This window comes from Esox lucius, chromosome 17 (assembly GCF_011004845.1).
Source record: "Esox lucius isolate fEsoLuc1 chromosome 17, fEsoLuc1.pri, whole genome shotgun sequence".
Taxonomy (NCBI): domain Eukaryota; kingdom Metazoa; phylum Chordata; class Actinopteri; order Esociformes; family Esocidae; genus Esox; species Esox lucius.
The window spans coordinates 27648213-27665177 of record NC_047585.1 but is presented as its reverse complement, the minus strand read 5'-3'; the positions used below and the strand labels follow the sequence as shown (position 1 = coordinate 27665177).

The following is a 16965-nucleotide window of genomic DNA, read 5'->3' as shown; positions in this document are numbered from 1 at the left end:
TAAAATGTAATCTCTTTTACATAATGGACTGTACATAGTACATTGTGTCTTAGTATTGTAGTGTTCAGTGTCCAGCCAAATCGCCACAGTAATCGCTAGTATTCAAAACATAGTAATTACATGAACAACATTCATTAACAATACTAGTTATGTGCAAATTATTGAAATAACAGCTGCAATTTAAGTTAATAGTTACTTTTTCTGTTAGAGGATTAACCAGGGTCATTTTATTGGGACTACTCTACCGGGGACAGGCGAACAAATATGTGTACTTTTGTTGGAAAACAGGGATTCTGGTAATCTCAAACAAATAACATGGCTGAGGTATAAAGTAACCTAGGATAGTGTTGATACCATTGTACAACTAAGCAAAGGTGAACTGAATCGGTGATTGGCTATTGATCAAACATAAAACGAATGTAATGCTTGTGAAGTAATTATAGTGTTAAAAACATTCATTGATTGCTTATTGAAATTATATTTTGTTGTTGATTTTATTGCTGAAATGCTTCCATCATGATCCATTCCTTAGCAGGTGGTGTCAGAGTTCACCATGTGGAAAAAATCATAGCTCATAGCTCATAGCTCAGCCATAACTGTCCTCCCAACACAACTGAACTGTATTGACTGCCAGTTTAACCGTTGCATACAACAGCCAGTCAAGCTCCCCTTATCCCTCCAAAAACATAAAAATAAAATAATACAGTAACTACAGCACATTGAAAGAGTATGGTAATAACTGTGGTTTAGGAGGGTAAAATACAGGGCCCTGGTGGAACAAACCCCTGATCTCCTATTTTAATGATTTAGAGGTATAATGTACACACAAAACCCCCTTAATGATGAATCAAATTTTGAGTACCGTGACGTCGCCCGGTATGGCGCAGCCGGGGCCCCACCCTGGAGCCAGGCCCGGGGTTGGGGCTCGTATTCCCCCATGGGGCCCGGCCGGGCTCAGCCCGAACGGGCGACGTGGGGCCGCCCTCCCGTGGGCTCACCACCCACAGGAGGGACCATAAGGGGCCGGTGCGAAGAGGATCGGGCGGCAGTCGAAGGCAGGGGCCTAGACAACCCGATCTCTGGACACGGAAACTGGCTCTAGGGACGTGGAATGTCACCCCGCTGGCGGGGAAGGAGCCTGAGTTAATGCGTGAGGTTCCGATTAGAGGTAATCGGGATCACCTCTATGCACGGCTTGGGCTCTGGAACCACACTCCTTGAGAGACGATGGACTCTTCACCACTCTGGAGTTGCCCATGGTGAGAGGCGGCGGGCTGGTGTGGGTTTGCTTATAGCTCCCCAGCTCTGCCGCCATGTGTTGGAGTTTACCCCGGTGAACGAGAGGGTCGTTTCCCTGCGCCTACGGGTCGGGGATAGGTCTCTCACTGTTGTTTGTGCCTACGGGCCAAACGGCAGTGCAGGGTACCCGACCTTCTTGGAGTCTCTGGGAGGGGTGCTGGAAAGTGCTCCGACTGGGGACTCTATTGTTCTACTGGGGGACTTCAACGCCCACGTGGGCAACGACAGTGACACCTGGAGGGGCGTGATTGGGAGGAACGGCCCCCCTGATCTGAACCCGAGTGGTGTTCAGTTATTGGACTTCTGTGCTAGTCACAGTTTGTCCATAACGAACACCATGTTCAAGCATAAGGGTGTCCATCAGTGCACGTGGCACCAGGACACCCTAGGCCGCAGGTCGATGATCGACTTTGTTGTCGTCTCATCTGACCTGCGGCCGTATGTCTTGGACACTCGGGTGAAGAGAGGGGCGGAGCTGTCAACTGATCACCACCTGGTGGTGAGTTGGATCCGATGGCGGGGGAGGAAGCTGGACAGACTCGGCAGGCCCAAGCACACTGTAAGGGTCTGCTGGGAACGTTTGGCCGAGTCTCCTGTCAGAGAGATCTTTAACTCCCAACTGGATCCCGAGGGAGGCTGGAGATATTGAGTCCGAGTGGACCATGTTCTCCACCGCCATTGTCGAAGCGGCCGCTCGGAGCTGTGGCCGTAAGGTCTCCGGTGCCTGTCGAGGCGGCAATCCCCGAACCCGGTGGTGGACACCGGAAGTAAGGGATGCTGTCAAGCTGAAGAAGGAGTCCTATCAGGCCTGGTTGGCTTGTGGGTCTCCTGATGCAGCTGACGGGTACCGACAGGCCAAGCGGGCTGCAGCCCGGGTGGTTGTGGAGGCAAAAACTCGGGCCTGGGAGGAATTCGGTGAGGCCATGGAGAAGGACTATCGGCTGGCCTCGAAGAGATTCTGGCAAACCATCCGGCGCCTCAGGAGAGGGAAACAGTGCCCTACCAACGCTGTTTACAGTAGAGGTGGGCAGCTGTTGACCTCAACTGAGGATGTCGTCGGGCGGTGGAAGGAGTACTTCGAGGATCTCCTCAATCCCGCTGTCACTTCTTCCATTGAGGAAGCAGAGGATGAGGGCTCAGAGGTGGACTCGTCCATCACCCGGGCTGAAGTCACTGAGGTGGTCAAGAAACTCCTCGGTGGCAAAGCACCGGGGGTGGACGAGATCCGCCCTGAGTACCTCAAGTCTCTGGATGTTGTGGGGCTGTCTTGATTGACACGCCTGTGCAACATCGCGTGGCGGTCGGGGACAGTGCCTCTGGGATGGCAGACCGGGGTGGTGGTCCCTCTTTTTAAGAAGGGGGACCGGAGGGTGTGTTCCAACTATAGGGGGATCACACTTCTCAGCCTCCCCGGGAAAGTCTATGCCAGGGTTCTGGAGAGGAGAATACGGCCGATAGTAAAACCTCGGATTCAGGAGGAACAGTGTGGTTTTCATCCGGGCCGTGGAACACTGGACCAGCTCTATACCCTCTACGGGGTGTTGGAGGGTTCATGGGAGTTTGCCCAACCAATCCACATGTGTTTTGTGGATTTGGAGAAGGCATTCGACTGTGTCCCTCGCGGCATCTTGTGGAGGGTGCTTGGGGAATATGGGGTCCTGGGTCCTTTGCTAAGGGCTGTCAGGTCCCTGTACAACCGAAGCAGGAGCTTGGTCCGCATTGCCGGCAGTAAGTCAGACTTGTTCCCAGTGCATGTTGGACTCCGGCAGGGCTGCCCTTTGTCACCGGTTCTGTTCGTAATTTTTATGGACAGAATTTCTAGGCGCAGCCAGGGGCCGGAGGGTGTCAAGTTTGGGGACCACACAATTTCGTCTCTGCTCTTTGCAGATGATGTTGTCGTATTGGCCCCTTCTAACCAGGACCTTCAGCATGCACTGGGACGGTTTGCAGCCAAGTGTGAAGCGGTGGGGATGAAAATCAGTACCTCCAAATCCAAGGCCATGGTCCTCAGTCGGAAAAGGGTGGCTTTCCCACTTCAGGTTGGTGGAGAGTACCTGCCTCAAGTGGAGGAGTTTAAGTATCTAGGGGTCTTGTTCTCGAGTGAGGGAAGGATGGAACGGGAGATTGACAGACGGATCGGTGCAGCTTCTGCAGTAATGCAGTCGATGTATCGGTCTGTCGTGGTAAAGAAAGAACTGAGCCGCAAGGCGAAGCTCTCGATTTACCAGTCAATCTACGTTCCTACTCTCACCTATGGTCATGAGCTTTGGGTCATGACCGAAAGGACAAGATCCCGGATACAGGCGGCCGAAATGAGCTTTCTCCGCAGGGTGGCCGGGCGATCCCTTAGAGATAGGGTGAGAAGCTCGGTCCCCCGGGAGGAGCTCAGAGTAGAGCCGCTGCTCCTCCACATCGAGAGGGGTCAGCTGAGGTGGCTTGGGCATCTTTTTCGGATGCCTCCGGAACGCCTTCCTGGGAAGGTGTTCCGGTCCCGTCCCACCAGGAGGAGACCCCGGGGAAGACCTAGGACACGCTGGAGGGACTCGCCTCGGTGTCCCCCCGGAAGAGCTAGAGGAAGTGTCTGGGGAGAGGGAAGTCTGGGCATCCCTGCTTAGACTGCTCCCCCCGCGACCCGGCCCCGGATAAGCGGAAGAAGATGGATGGATGGATGTACACACAATGATCCCAATTAATCGTGTAATAGATTGTGTAATAACAACATGGCCGATTTCTATTTTAGTGAGTCACATCAAAGATTGGAAGGCACCGCTGGAAAGACAAGACTCTCAGCTTTCAGCAGACATCTTGGATACCCACATAGGCACTACCTTTCTCGTAAAAGACTGAATTTAATTAAGTTACAGAGATACCCCGGATCTTGACATTATGTCAGAAATTAATTCCTCTGACTCTTAAAAATACTCTGACCACTGTAGATCTATGAACCCCACAAGACCACTAGAAATTTGTATCAGATTGCTGTTGCAAAATTGTGACTCGCCATCCAACAAATTTAACATATCCCTCCTTCCACTTCTGCTGGACTGAAAATACCCATTAGAACCAACATGGCCATGCCTTGATTCTGATAGTGGAATTGCCTTATAGGTTGCCTGACTGGCCCAACAGGCTAAGGCTTTGAATAGGCAAGTCTACGCAATCAAGTAATCAATGCAATTTATTTGTTAGTTGGAAACGTTTGGTGTAGGAGGAGTGTATTGATTGCAAAAAGGCGACGAAATAGGAAGACTGGTTATTCAAGAAAATCAAAACAATAATGTATAATGGTTAAATGGTGACTGATGGATATACAAAAAATAATGAGATAATATTTAAGCTCAAGGTTGTTTCTAGATAAAAAATAACAAAGTACTTCTGGGTCACAGATTTTTTTGTTATTTCAGATTATGAGATCCATCCCCTAATTTGTAAATGAACAATTAGGATTTAAACAATTAGTACAGAACATAGTTATCAAACAAAGAAAAAATTATGAGGTACACAATTTTCTTTTTAAATTAATAAGTGGTATACACTTCAATAAATGCAAGCTGATACAAATATTTCCAACATATTTTGTTAGACTCTTAAAAAAACATCCCCCAGTTATGAGAAAACAGTCATGGCATTTCATTTAAAGAAAATATAATATGATTCAACAAAGCACTTTTATGGCTAATGAACGGAGGGCAACTATTTTTTACATCAGTATGCCGATAAAGGGGTGTGGCCACAGTGAAACGTCACACCTACAGGATCTACACTGCATGAAAGTCCCTCACCCTGGATCCTGTGTTTTAAAAATGTTTTATGCATCCACATAGTTTAACTTCATGTTCTGATGTCCAGGTAAAGCTGAACATCAGTCAACTGGTTAAGTTTGTCTTTATAATGGAGTTATAGCAATTAGACTCAAACGATATCCTTGTGTATTTCTTTGGGTTGTTGAGGATGCGGTTTAGGCCCATGTTAGCAGTGTCATCCAAAGACTGGTTGGCTCAACTTGCGGTGTGACGAGGAAGATGTCAGGTTTTGAAGAGGGACTTGACTTGGCAATGAAATGGTTTAATCAATGAAGGATGAGGTGAATGTCACAAGTCTGTAATGGTTTAAGCAGGACACCTGTTTTGAGGAATTTTGGGGAATTTAAAGCAAACTGGAACAGTGCATTGATTCACTGATGGTTGGGCAGCTTTGTGCTTAAGTGTAGCCCTGTCCAAACTGGCAGCCTTCTGTATTGTTAGGAAATCTGAAAACCACAAACAATCACAGACAAATGTAATAATTGCATTGGGTAAGGTAGGTTTATTTTTGGGCAATCTCTTTAATGCTCCATAAATATGTTCAATAGTTTTATAATACATTACATAAAAAAATAAGTTTGTATTGCAAAAGGAATGGGCTTCCGTAATGAGGCAGATCGGTTTATTTCTGGGCATATGAGGATTATTATTGAGATTCTAATCAATTCATCAATTATTTCATGTGCCTTGTCTACGTACAAAACATATCTGTAAGTATGTAATAAAACAGGCGTCTTACTTAATATAGACCTAATAAAGTGACCAATAAACAAAATACATTTATGTCATCAATATGTCTAACTGAACAACCAACTCATTAGTGTAGCGGTGGGAAAAAAACAGTGAAAAGTTTCTAAATAAGCATTCAGAAATACAGCAGATATTAATGTCTACACAACGTTGTAATTGTGCAAAGACTAGAATCAAGATAAATCATGTAATCTTGTAACCAACCAAAAGTGAAAAACAAGTAGATAATGTTTCTGGAAAAAAATGATGCAAGTTAAAATCGGTCAATGCTTTGGTTGTCTAAGTGTGCTCAACTAAATGTATACTCAAAAACCTGGATTTTATCACACTCTTCTTTGCAGAAAAGCTTAAGGTCAGTCACAATATGAGGGGTTGCCTCTTTAGCAGATTTTCTACTGGATTGAGTTCCAGCCTGTGACGGGGCTATTCCAGGACACTGATCTTATTTTTTGCAAGCAATTCCTTGGTTCATGTGGTTATGTGCATTGGTTCATTGTGATGTTGAATGTAAAACTTCTTATTTAACTGTGTTGTAGGCCTTTTTAAGTCTGTCTGCAATTCTGACTTCTTAAATCTGCAGTACTCCATTGAAAGCGTACCGAAAATGACAGCCTATTCTTTCCTCCAATTCATGCATTCTATACAGTAGGCCTTTATGTAAAGACAACTTTCCATCTAGGATGGCACTATAGGAAGACTTTCTCTTTACACCTTTGAAAGCTTCTAAAGGCAAATAAAAATTATTTGTAATCAGTTTATTCTGACTTATTCAAAAAACAGATTTTACTCTTGATGCCAAGGATTGTATCAAACTCAAAAGACCTTGGATAGTATTGTGTTGATCCTCCAAGGTGTGTACAGAAGGAGGAGTATATTAGAAATGTGTGGCATTGAAATAAGTTGGCGGACCTAGACATTTCAATTCCACTAATTGTCTTTCTTCTCTTTTTTTTCCTTTTTGGCTTTCTCTCTTTCTTTCTCTGCTGCCTTCTTCTCTTTTTTTTTCTCCTGCTTCTCTGCCTTGTATTTCCATACAGGCGGCTCCAGGTAACCCTTGTGCCGCTTCCTTTTCTTTTCCTTCTTGGGCGTGGGCTCTCCAGACTTTACTATCTGGATCTTGGGTATGCAGCCGGAGGGGAACACACTGTTCCTATGCACCATGCTCCTCGGGATGAAAGTGCGCACCCCAGTGGATGCTATAGAGATGACGCTACCCCGGCGATCAGTGTCTGCACAGCAGGACGTGGCCGTGGTCCTGGCTGAGTGGATGCAGGAGACGGAACCACTGCTGTGGCACACAGAGCCCTCCTGCAGCCTCTTCCCTGAGTGCTTTTTCACCAGCTCAGGCACAGCCAGGCGCCTCTTCCCCACCTCAGGGGGGCTAGTGGGGCATAGCGGCCGACAGCCAGTGGCCACCAGAGGGCTGTGGACACTGGTGGTGATACGCACCATGTGGTCCAAGACCCCGTTGTCCTGGGGGTCTCGGGGGAAGCTGAAGCCAAAGGTGGACTTGATGCGCTGGGTGATCCTCTGGCCAGGGCTCTTGTTGACTGTGGTCTGGGCCACCAGTTCCTTCAGCGCTGGCCACTCAGGGACGTAGCTCTCTGTAAACTGCTCAGCCCTTGGTCGCAGATTGAGGCGACGGAGGCGGTTTAAGGTCTCATATCGGCCCGTCTTTAGTGCCCAGTCACGTGCACACTTCAGCTTTGTGGTGTCTGTAGCATTTTGGTCGGCACCTGTGGAACATATAGCAGTCAAGGAGAATGCTTTCAGGTCACAGTGTTTCTCCAATTAAAATATTTTAATGCACATATAATGTTATATTGGCATGTAATATAAGGTATTGCCCCAATGTTCGGCTTGTGCTACACTAATAATATAACAAATTATTCTTGGTTTCTCATGGAGGAGAGAAGCAATATGCATGAAGTATTTTAATATGTTCACCAATGCACAATAGTTATATTAAATAACTCATGCCCTGGCAGTAAAGAAGACTGATCTTAAAGATTACAGTGGAGTGTGTTAAGGTAGGCTGATGGCCTTACTCAAACCTTTAAACCTGCAGCTATCAATAACGCATTCACTTAACCGGGGTAAACTGAAATGGGAATACCCACCACATGGACATCAATCCATCTCAACCACAATACTACGTGCCTCCTATACCCTTATCCCTTAAATCTGTGTGTTCATGATCAGCCTCAAATAGAACAGACATTAGTTAACACCATAATTGCCAATTACTTGGCTGGCTGGGAAGTGAAGCAGAGGCTAATCCCTTAATTCTGTGTATGCTACTATGTCTTCTGCCTTTCTCCTGATCTGAAAGTATTTTACAGGTATGCCCTATTTACAGGTAAGCCCTTTGGAGTTTTTGAAGTAGCCTTTTGTGACCCTAAATGGCACTGTACACACTCAAGTTTTATGGCTTAATACAAACACTGATGTGCCTCTGATAAAACACTATGAACACTGACGTGTCTATGATAAAACACTATGAACACTGACGTGTCTATAATAAAACACTATGAACACTGACGTGTCTGTGATAAAACACTATGAACACTAACGTGTTTATAATAAAATACTATGAACACTGACGCGTCTATGATAAAACACTATGAACACTGACGTGTCTAAGATAAAATACTATGAACACTGACGTGTCTATGATAAAACACTATGAACACTGATGTGTCTATAATAAAATACTATGAACACTGACGTGTCTATGATAAAACACTATGAACACTGACGTGTCTATAATAAAATACTAAGTACACTGACATGTCTACGATAAAACACTATGAACACTGACGCGTCTATGATAAAACACTATGAACACTGATGTGTCTATGATAAAACACTATGAACACTGATGTGCATTTGAAAAAACACTATAAACACTGATCCCCGGGCACTGTGGGAATACACATTTTGGTACTTCTAAAATATAATATGCTTCTAAATAAAATATCCTATAAAACATTCTATTAAACTGAATAATCAAGAAAAATCACAGAATCACACCCACATGATAAAGAACTACGCTAACATAATCTAAACCATCATGGACCCAAATGATGTGACAGATAGAGTCTTGTAGAAACATTGACAATAAACATGTAAACTATTACTTCCCACTGCATACAGTTATTATCAAATTCAACACAAAAGGTTTGAATGCAACAATGTTAAATGTATACATTGCTTACTACGAGCAACAAAAAAAGCAGTGTCACTTTCCAGATATGATAATTTGAAACTAACTTGCTAAACTAGTTGCTAAAAATGTATATTTACATTTTTAAACAGTGTGTGCTACCAAAGAATATTCTAGAAAAAAAGTGTGTCTGTGAGTTGTAATTTGTCTCTCCAAATCACGCCCCCCATTGCAAGTCAAATTTTGATTGGTAGATTTTACTGTAATTCCAAAATTACTCTTGACAACATTTTAACAGCGAACACCTTCTGCCCAGATACTGAAGCCTTATCCGTGGCCAATAACAACTGGCTGAGCTGCCTATAGACCCCCAATGACAATTTTTGATAGATTTTTTCCCCTCTTAAAACCTCTTTTTCCAATAAAAGCTGAAGATATTTATTTACAAAACCATATAGGAGGCGTCCCTCACCGGCCATAACGAGGGAAGATACTACATCGTCTCGGCCCTGCATGGCAGCTTTGATAAGGGCAGTGAAGCCACGGCAGTCCCGGATCTCTGTGTCTGCCCCGGGGTAGTAGTTCAGGATGTAGGTCACAGTCATGGTGTGACCTGAACAAAGACATGAGAATGATGAGCCATCCAAACAATTAAAGGAATGTAAAAAATTGCACCCAATATCTTCTGTAGTGCAAGTATGACAATAAAATGTATATGTTATTTTGGACCCAACTCTGAGGTAAACTGTATAGTATTTTAGTGATCCTTGAAAGAGGAGACAATCTGTATAAAATAAAATAAAAAAATAGTTATCTTAGTATTGACAAAATATAATGTTCAAAAGCTTTGATTGTTTAATTCTTACATTTATTTATAAAGATATGTGATACACATTACAAGTTACTTTTATAATTGATCTGACAGGGGTTAGCCATCAATACTGTTTGATGACAAATAAAACAAACTTTATTTTTTGCCTCAATACTTAAAAAACAATACAAAGATCTGATAGCAATTATTTCAGATCTCTCAGTGCTCTGTTGATGCCAGACAAGCATCTGACTGTCCTACAAGGAAAAAAGTACAAACCCATTTCCAAAAAAAGTTGGGATGCTGCGTTAAATGCAAAACATAATGCAATGCTGGCAAATTATATTTAGTTGAAAATAGTACAAACATATCAAATGTTGAAAAATACATGCCCATTTTGAATTTGACGCCAGCATCACGTTTTAATAAAGTTCGGACAGGGGCATGTTAATCACTGGTTTGCATCACCTCTTCTTTTAACAAAACTCTGTAAGCGTTTGGGAACTGTGGAGACCAATTGCTTTAGTTTTGAAAGTGAAATGCTTTCCCATTCTTTTTTGATGTATGATATCAGCTGCTCAACAATTTGGGGTCTCCTTTGTCGTATTTTCCATTTCATAATGTGCCAAATGTTTTCAATGGGTGACAGGTCTTGCCTGCAGCCCGGCAATTTAGCACCCAGACTCTTTTACTATGGAGCCATGCTGTTGTGATACGTGCAGAATGTGGTTTGGCATTGTCTTGATGAAATAAGCTAGGCCTTTCCTGAAAAATATGTCATCTGGAAGGCAACATATGTTTCTCTAAAACCTGTATATATTGTTCAGCATTAATGGTGCCACCCATGCCATGTGCACTCATGCACCCCCATACCATCACAGATGCTGGGATTCGAACTGTGTGCTGATAACAAGCCGGATGGTCACTCTCCTCTTTAGTCCAGGGGACGTGGCTTCCATAATTCCCAAAAATAATTTCAGACTTTGATTTGTCTGACTACAGGACAGTTTCACTTTGCCTCAGTCCATCTTAAATTAGTTCTGCCCAGAGAAGGCAGTGACGGCAATAATTGCCTGGTCGGGCACAGCAGAGAAGGTACCCAGTGTCTGATGAGTTCAATGAATTGCAAATTCCAGGCAGTCATTGCGTGCAAAGAATATTAGACTAAATATTGAACATAATTGCTTAATTTGAACATTATATTAATCTGTCCTAATACTTTTGGTGCCCTTAAATATGGAACTACATCTCCGGAAAAAATTAAGAGGCCATTGCTTTTTCTTTCCTTTCCAAAAAAGACGAAAAGGAAGGTTTTGAGTGAGGAACAGGAGGGTTAAAGGAACACTGTTCCTCACTCAAAACTTTCCTTTTCAACTTTTTGGGAAAGGAAAGAAAAAGGTGCAGTGGTCTCTTAATTTTTTCCGGGGCTGTATATATAAAGGTGTTGTCATTTCCTTTTTTGAAGATTTGTGACTGAGGGCCAGTTTTAAACCCATGCTGCTGCAATACACATATGTGCAGCGGAGGCAGAGACTGTTGGACCAACCAGGCCTTTAAAGTGTCATTTGTAAAGGGTGAAACCAATATGTATATTGTAATAGTTTTTTTTTTTTTACTTATTCAAGTTTATGATATTTCTGTGCGCAACTGCATCTTGGTGAAAAGATTCACGCTGGTTGATATTGTTATGCAGCTTGCTGAATATCGCAAAAATGACAAAACTTACTAAAGTAATTTCCCATAATGAAATAAAATTATGTCCCAGCTAAAGAAGGATTGTCCCAACTTTCAAGTATCCTCGATTTAGAAACAGGTCTAGTGTGTGAGGCTAACCTGCTTGTGCAGCAATCATCAGTGCTGTGTTACCATCGTTGTCCTGGTGATTTATGTCAAGGTAGGGGCAGTGGTATAGAGATTGCACAATTTCCAAAAAACCTTTATAGCACGCCACCATCAAACCGGTCTGTCGGATAAATAATTAATATTAGAATTACGTTGAAAATCTGACTGCAACAGATTCTTACATGATTTCCCACATCTATTCTACTTTAATGAGCTAGTAACCGCCAGACCTTACAGAATCATACATCACCAAATGTAAATCCGAATGTGAGTTAACAAGAGACCCATACCCAGCCATTGTGGTCCACCTCCATGACCTCCTCTTTAGTTACCCCTTTCTCCAGAACCTTCTGGAGCGCCAAGGGATTGTTCTGAGCGCATGCCTCATACAGCGTTTTGGCGGTGCTCCGTGAACCACATTCCTGCTTGTAGACCGGAAGCACTGAGTCATCTGACAGAACACTTCCGGAGTCCGAGTCACTCCCTGAACAAGACACCTCTGAGTCGTCCTCGTCAGGACCATTGCCAAGTAGGGGGTCCTCGGACATGGAGTTCCTCACGGAGGCCATATTTTGGCTCGGAGAGACTGAAATGTAGAATGGATGAGACCAAATTTCCAATAGAGCTCTTAGGAACCAAACCAGAGGGGTCAAAGTTGAAAAACTGCAACTCAGTTTGCCACAGACTAAGCCAGTAGCCTGACTCCAGTCTATTCATTGTGCTAGTATCAAAGGTGGGCACTGGGCCCTCAGAAAGAGCTGCAGATCAACAACATACATATCTCTCTAATACACTTGACATTTAGTCTGGAGATAATGAAACATAATGCCAGGGATAATGTTAATGTCAGGGATAATGTTAATGTCAGGGATAATAGTGGTTAATCTCTTAAAAAAGTGTCACGTTAGGGTTATTTGTTGTTGCCTGATTCCCAGATTCCGCTGTTAATCTCTGTTTATTGCTAGTTTTTAAATGGTTTTGGCTGAGAAAGTTCAAATAACCCTCAGTGTTGAATAATTAGATCAGCATTGGAAAGCCCTTCTAAAGCCCCACAACGAAAGCCCCACAATGCTAAATCTGGCAGCATCACACTAAGAATATCCTGAGTCACATGTGGGACTTTAGTGACTCGTATTTAGGCTTCAAATCCAGCTACACCTGCAAGAGGCCGTTTTGTAACATTGGCCACTGAAACTGCTGTTGTGGTTTTTCAAAACAAGCCTCAGAGATGTTGAATGGTTGGATATACCAGTCAAAGTCATTTAGCAAATCGTTGTTATTTAGTGCAACTTAAAGGACCAATAATATTTAACAAATGTTTCACCTTGTCAGCTCAGGGATTCAAACGAGCATCCTTTTACTTACTTTCCACACACTTTAAACTTTAGACTGTCTGAAGCCCTTTCTGAAAGCCATAACATCTTAAAGAACACATTGGGACCATTTTATGCCGGCCAATTCTGATTCAATCTGTATTTTGACAAATCACATCAGATCTTTTTCAGAGTTGGTCTGATTGGTCAAAGACCAGTTAGTGGACAAAAGCTTCAGAATTGGGATTTCAATGTCTAACTGCTTCCATGTAATTATAGACATTTAAAATTGTGCCAAATAGAAATCTTAAAAAAAACATTCCTTAAGATTGAACTTACCCCAGAAATCCAATTGGTTTCTTCTCACTCTGTATCTTCTGAGAAATTACGTTTAAAACGCTTACGCTGTCATTCTTAGTCATTTCTGTTTTCAGGTATCCAGGTTTTTAAAAATCTTTTATCACCACACAACAATGTGTAGATACTCCATCCATCATGACTTTCTGTGTTTTTGCACTAAATTAGTTGTGAATCCAGGTTTCCCACAGAGGCCTGTTTACGCCAGTGAATTTACGTTCTTCAACCAACAGTCATCTCGATGACATGAGTCAGAGGAGGAGTCTTAACTTAGACATCATGTGTCTCAAGTCCAGCAGAATTCTCTCTCACTTCATCCCAATTACTTAGGATCTCAGGAAGGGATTATTCCCTGTGGCCATTTCCTCTCTCTACAAACCACAAAATCAAGTACCACTGGATGTAAAAATAAACTGTACTTTCCAAATGTACCACAGTGTTAGGAAATAATGTAGTGTCATCACTAGTTTCATGTATGGTATCAGCTCTGTTTTTACATTCAGTTAATTTGTTCTCTCAGTGGACATCTAGGCATACCTGTGGTGCTCAAACTCCTGACCAATAAAGTTGTTGTGGAAAATACTACAGAATGAGGAGTCCACATACCAATTGCATGGAAGCCAGCATGTACCAGTACAGATTGCTCTCTTGTCGCAAACTTGGCTTTTATTGGAGTCAAAGGGAAGTGCATCTGTTTTTAGTCAGGGCTGTTAAAGCTGACTGACAGAATCTTACTCCCAAAAGTAAGAGTGTACGTTTCATTAATTTGATTTGTTGTGGTGAGGTCTACATTTAATGTGATTTTATTTCTTTATCTTAAAAATGGAACAAATGTGTGCATGACCCATGGCCAAGGAATATGTGAAATTGCAGTCAGAGCAGTGTGACCAGTTCAGTAGAGTTAAAGGCAGAACTTAAGTGGAAGCACAGAATGAGGCAAAGATGTATCATCAAAGTCTACTCCACAGACCTTACCCATGAGACCTCGGTCATAATCTTTTCTTGTCTATTCTCTGTGTTCACTAATGCCCTGGCTGTCTAGCAGGTTGAATCCATCCACCTTTCTGTTACATCCAATTACACATGGCCCTGTCAGATCAGAGTTTGCTCTGGGACATAGCCTTGTTACAAAATACAATACCCAATAGCCCATTCATATGAAGTATATGGGATATTGTTGTCACATGTAGCACACAGCCAGTACTTTCCTGCAGTTTTTTAATGTTGCTTTAGGACTCTTGGAAGCCTCCCTGACCAGTTTTCTTCTCGTCTTTTCATCAGTTTTGGAGGGACCTCCAGTTCTTGGTAATGTCTCTGTTGTGCCATATTTTCTCCACTTGATGATGACTGTCTTCACTGTGTTCCATGGTTTATCTAATGCTTTGGAAATTATTTTGTACCCTTGTCCTGACTGATGTCATTCAACAATTCAAACATTCAAACATTCAACCAGGTTATTGTAAGGTTTTTATTTTTCATATTTCCCCCTCGACGATTTCAGTTTGTTTTTCAATTAAATTGTTCACATTATAGGTCACATTAAAAGTGGTATAAGTTCTGACATGATTTATCTGTCTCATTCTTTTACATTACAAAAACATGGGATTTTAACAGGGGTGTGTAGACTTTTTATATCCACTGTAGTTAACAATCTAATCTGTGAAAAATAACAGGCAACATTGGAAAGGACATTAAACATAAAATGTACAGACTAGATTGTTAACTATATTACCTTATATATTTCAATGATGGCTTTTATTTTGAAAAAGAAAATCTGAGTTAGCACTGCTAGCATAATATCCTGCTGCTAGAAGAATGGTAATGAAGCCTCGAATGGCCATCACTAGTCACCATGGTGAGCCAGAACAACACGTCTAAAGGATTAGTATGTGCTTTAGTTGTGTATAAAACTGACATTTTTTATATATAAACAACAATCTATATACACATTCTTGTATGTCTCTACCAGCTTTGCACATTTGAATTTAAGCAGTTTCTCCCATTCTTCCTTGCAGATCTTTTCAAGCTCTCATAAATTAGATTGGGAGTGCCAGTGAACTGTGATCTTCAGGTCTCCCCAAAGATGTTCAAAGTGCTTTGGATTGTTGTCATGCTGTAAGTTCAATCTCCACCCCAATCTGATGTCCTTTGCCCTCTTGATGAGATTTTATTCAAAAACCTCTGTATTTTGCCTTGTTTGTCTTTGCTTTGTTCATCTTACCCTCAGTCCTGACCAGTTTCCCCAGCCTTTGTTACTGGAAAGCATTCTCATCACATGATTCTCTGATCACCATACTTCAGTAACGATATTTGCCTAGTGCTGAGCAATATCTTGTTTTCGCCAGACACAGCGCTTGGCATTCAGAGGACATTGCAGAGGACATGGAAGAGGATAGAGAGACCAGATCAGTCTGGGGAAGGCATTTGAAAAAGATTTGAGTCACATCAATCCTCAGTCAGGCAAATTATTTTCATATGGAGAGCATTTTGAGTGTCCTTTGTTTATGTTTTTCTATGAGTAAGCACATCATGAGCCTGTATAATCCACAGTCGAATTCCTTGAATGTGTACACATACCTTGTGAATAAAGCTTATTCTGATTCTGATTTAATATGACAGCAAGACAGCCTAGAAGTGTATGCCCTTCCAAACGATCCCCAAGAGCCACAAGAAACAATATTAAATCAGGTAAACATCTGGAGATTTGCAGACCTCCCTTCCTGCATCTCAGGTTACTGTGTGCTCTTCAACAATAAAAACACTAAATCCAAAAGACCTCCATGGGACGGTGGCTAGGAAGAAGCCTCTGCTGTCAATAAAGAACCCAACTATGGATCTTAACTTTGTCAGAGACAACCTGGAAAGGTTTCTTGAAATACATAATCTGGACAGATGAGTCCAAATGTGTCCATAAATTCTGAGTTAAATCAGAAGAATTTTGAACAGAATGTCAGGCCATCAGTCAAGGAGATAAAGCTGGGCTGAAAATTTGTCTTCTTACAAGACAAAGACTCAAAGCATTTTATCAAATCTACAAAATAATTGGCTCAGGAGAAATATGATTTGTGTTTTGGAATGACCAAAGTCCTGACCTTAATCCAATTGAGATGCTGGGGAAGCACCTTAAGTGGGCAGTACATGCCAGACACCCGTCAAATCCCAGTTAATTGGTTGAATTTTGTAAGGAGTGGTCAAACATTCCTCAAAAAAGACGTCAGAGATTGATTAGCAGCTATAGGAGACATTTACTCCAGGTTATTGCTGCTAATGGAAGTGCCACAAGCTATTGAATGAAAAGGTTCACATATATTTGCACACATGAAATCTGAATATTTGTTAAATAATCCACTTTTTTTTATAAACAATGAAAATATATCATACGTTTTTAAAAGTATTTTTCACAAATCAGAGTAGACAAGGATTTTTTTATTTATTATTTTACACCAAAAAGACCACAAGCAAAAACCAAGGACTCTGAAGGATCTGGAGATGGATGGATGAATGGTCTTGAATCCTTGCTATGTGTTCCCCCACCTCATCAAATATGATTGTAAGATACTCTGTTTTGTTATTTTCATGAGGAAGGTACACAAAGTATTAAATGCAGGGGTGCCAATAATCATG

At 42.2% G+C, this 16965-nt stretch overlaps 1 protein-coding gene across 1 annotated transcript; it reads right to left on the bottom strand.

Annotated features, from left to right (window-relative positions):
• Positions 1-5581: 5581 nt before the first annotated feature.
• On the bottom strand, positions 5582-13581 carry ankrd33ab (ankyrin repeat domain 33Ab). The gene is made up of 5 exons (XM_010881629.3): positions 13324-13581; positions 11962-12257; positions 11663-11792; positions 9491-9631; positions 5582-7588 (listed from the first exon to the last, which is right to left on the bottom strand). The coding sequence occupies exons 2-5, from the start codon at positions 12238-12240 to the stop codon at positions 6780-6782; spliced, it is 1359 nt and encodes a 452-aa protein (XP_010879931.1). The 5' UTR covers positions 12241-12257; positions 13324-13581; the 3' UTR covers positions 5582-6779.
• Between the last annotated feature and the right edge of the window lie 3384 nt (positions 13582-16965).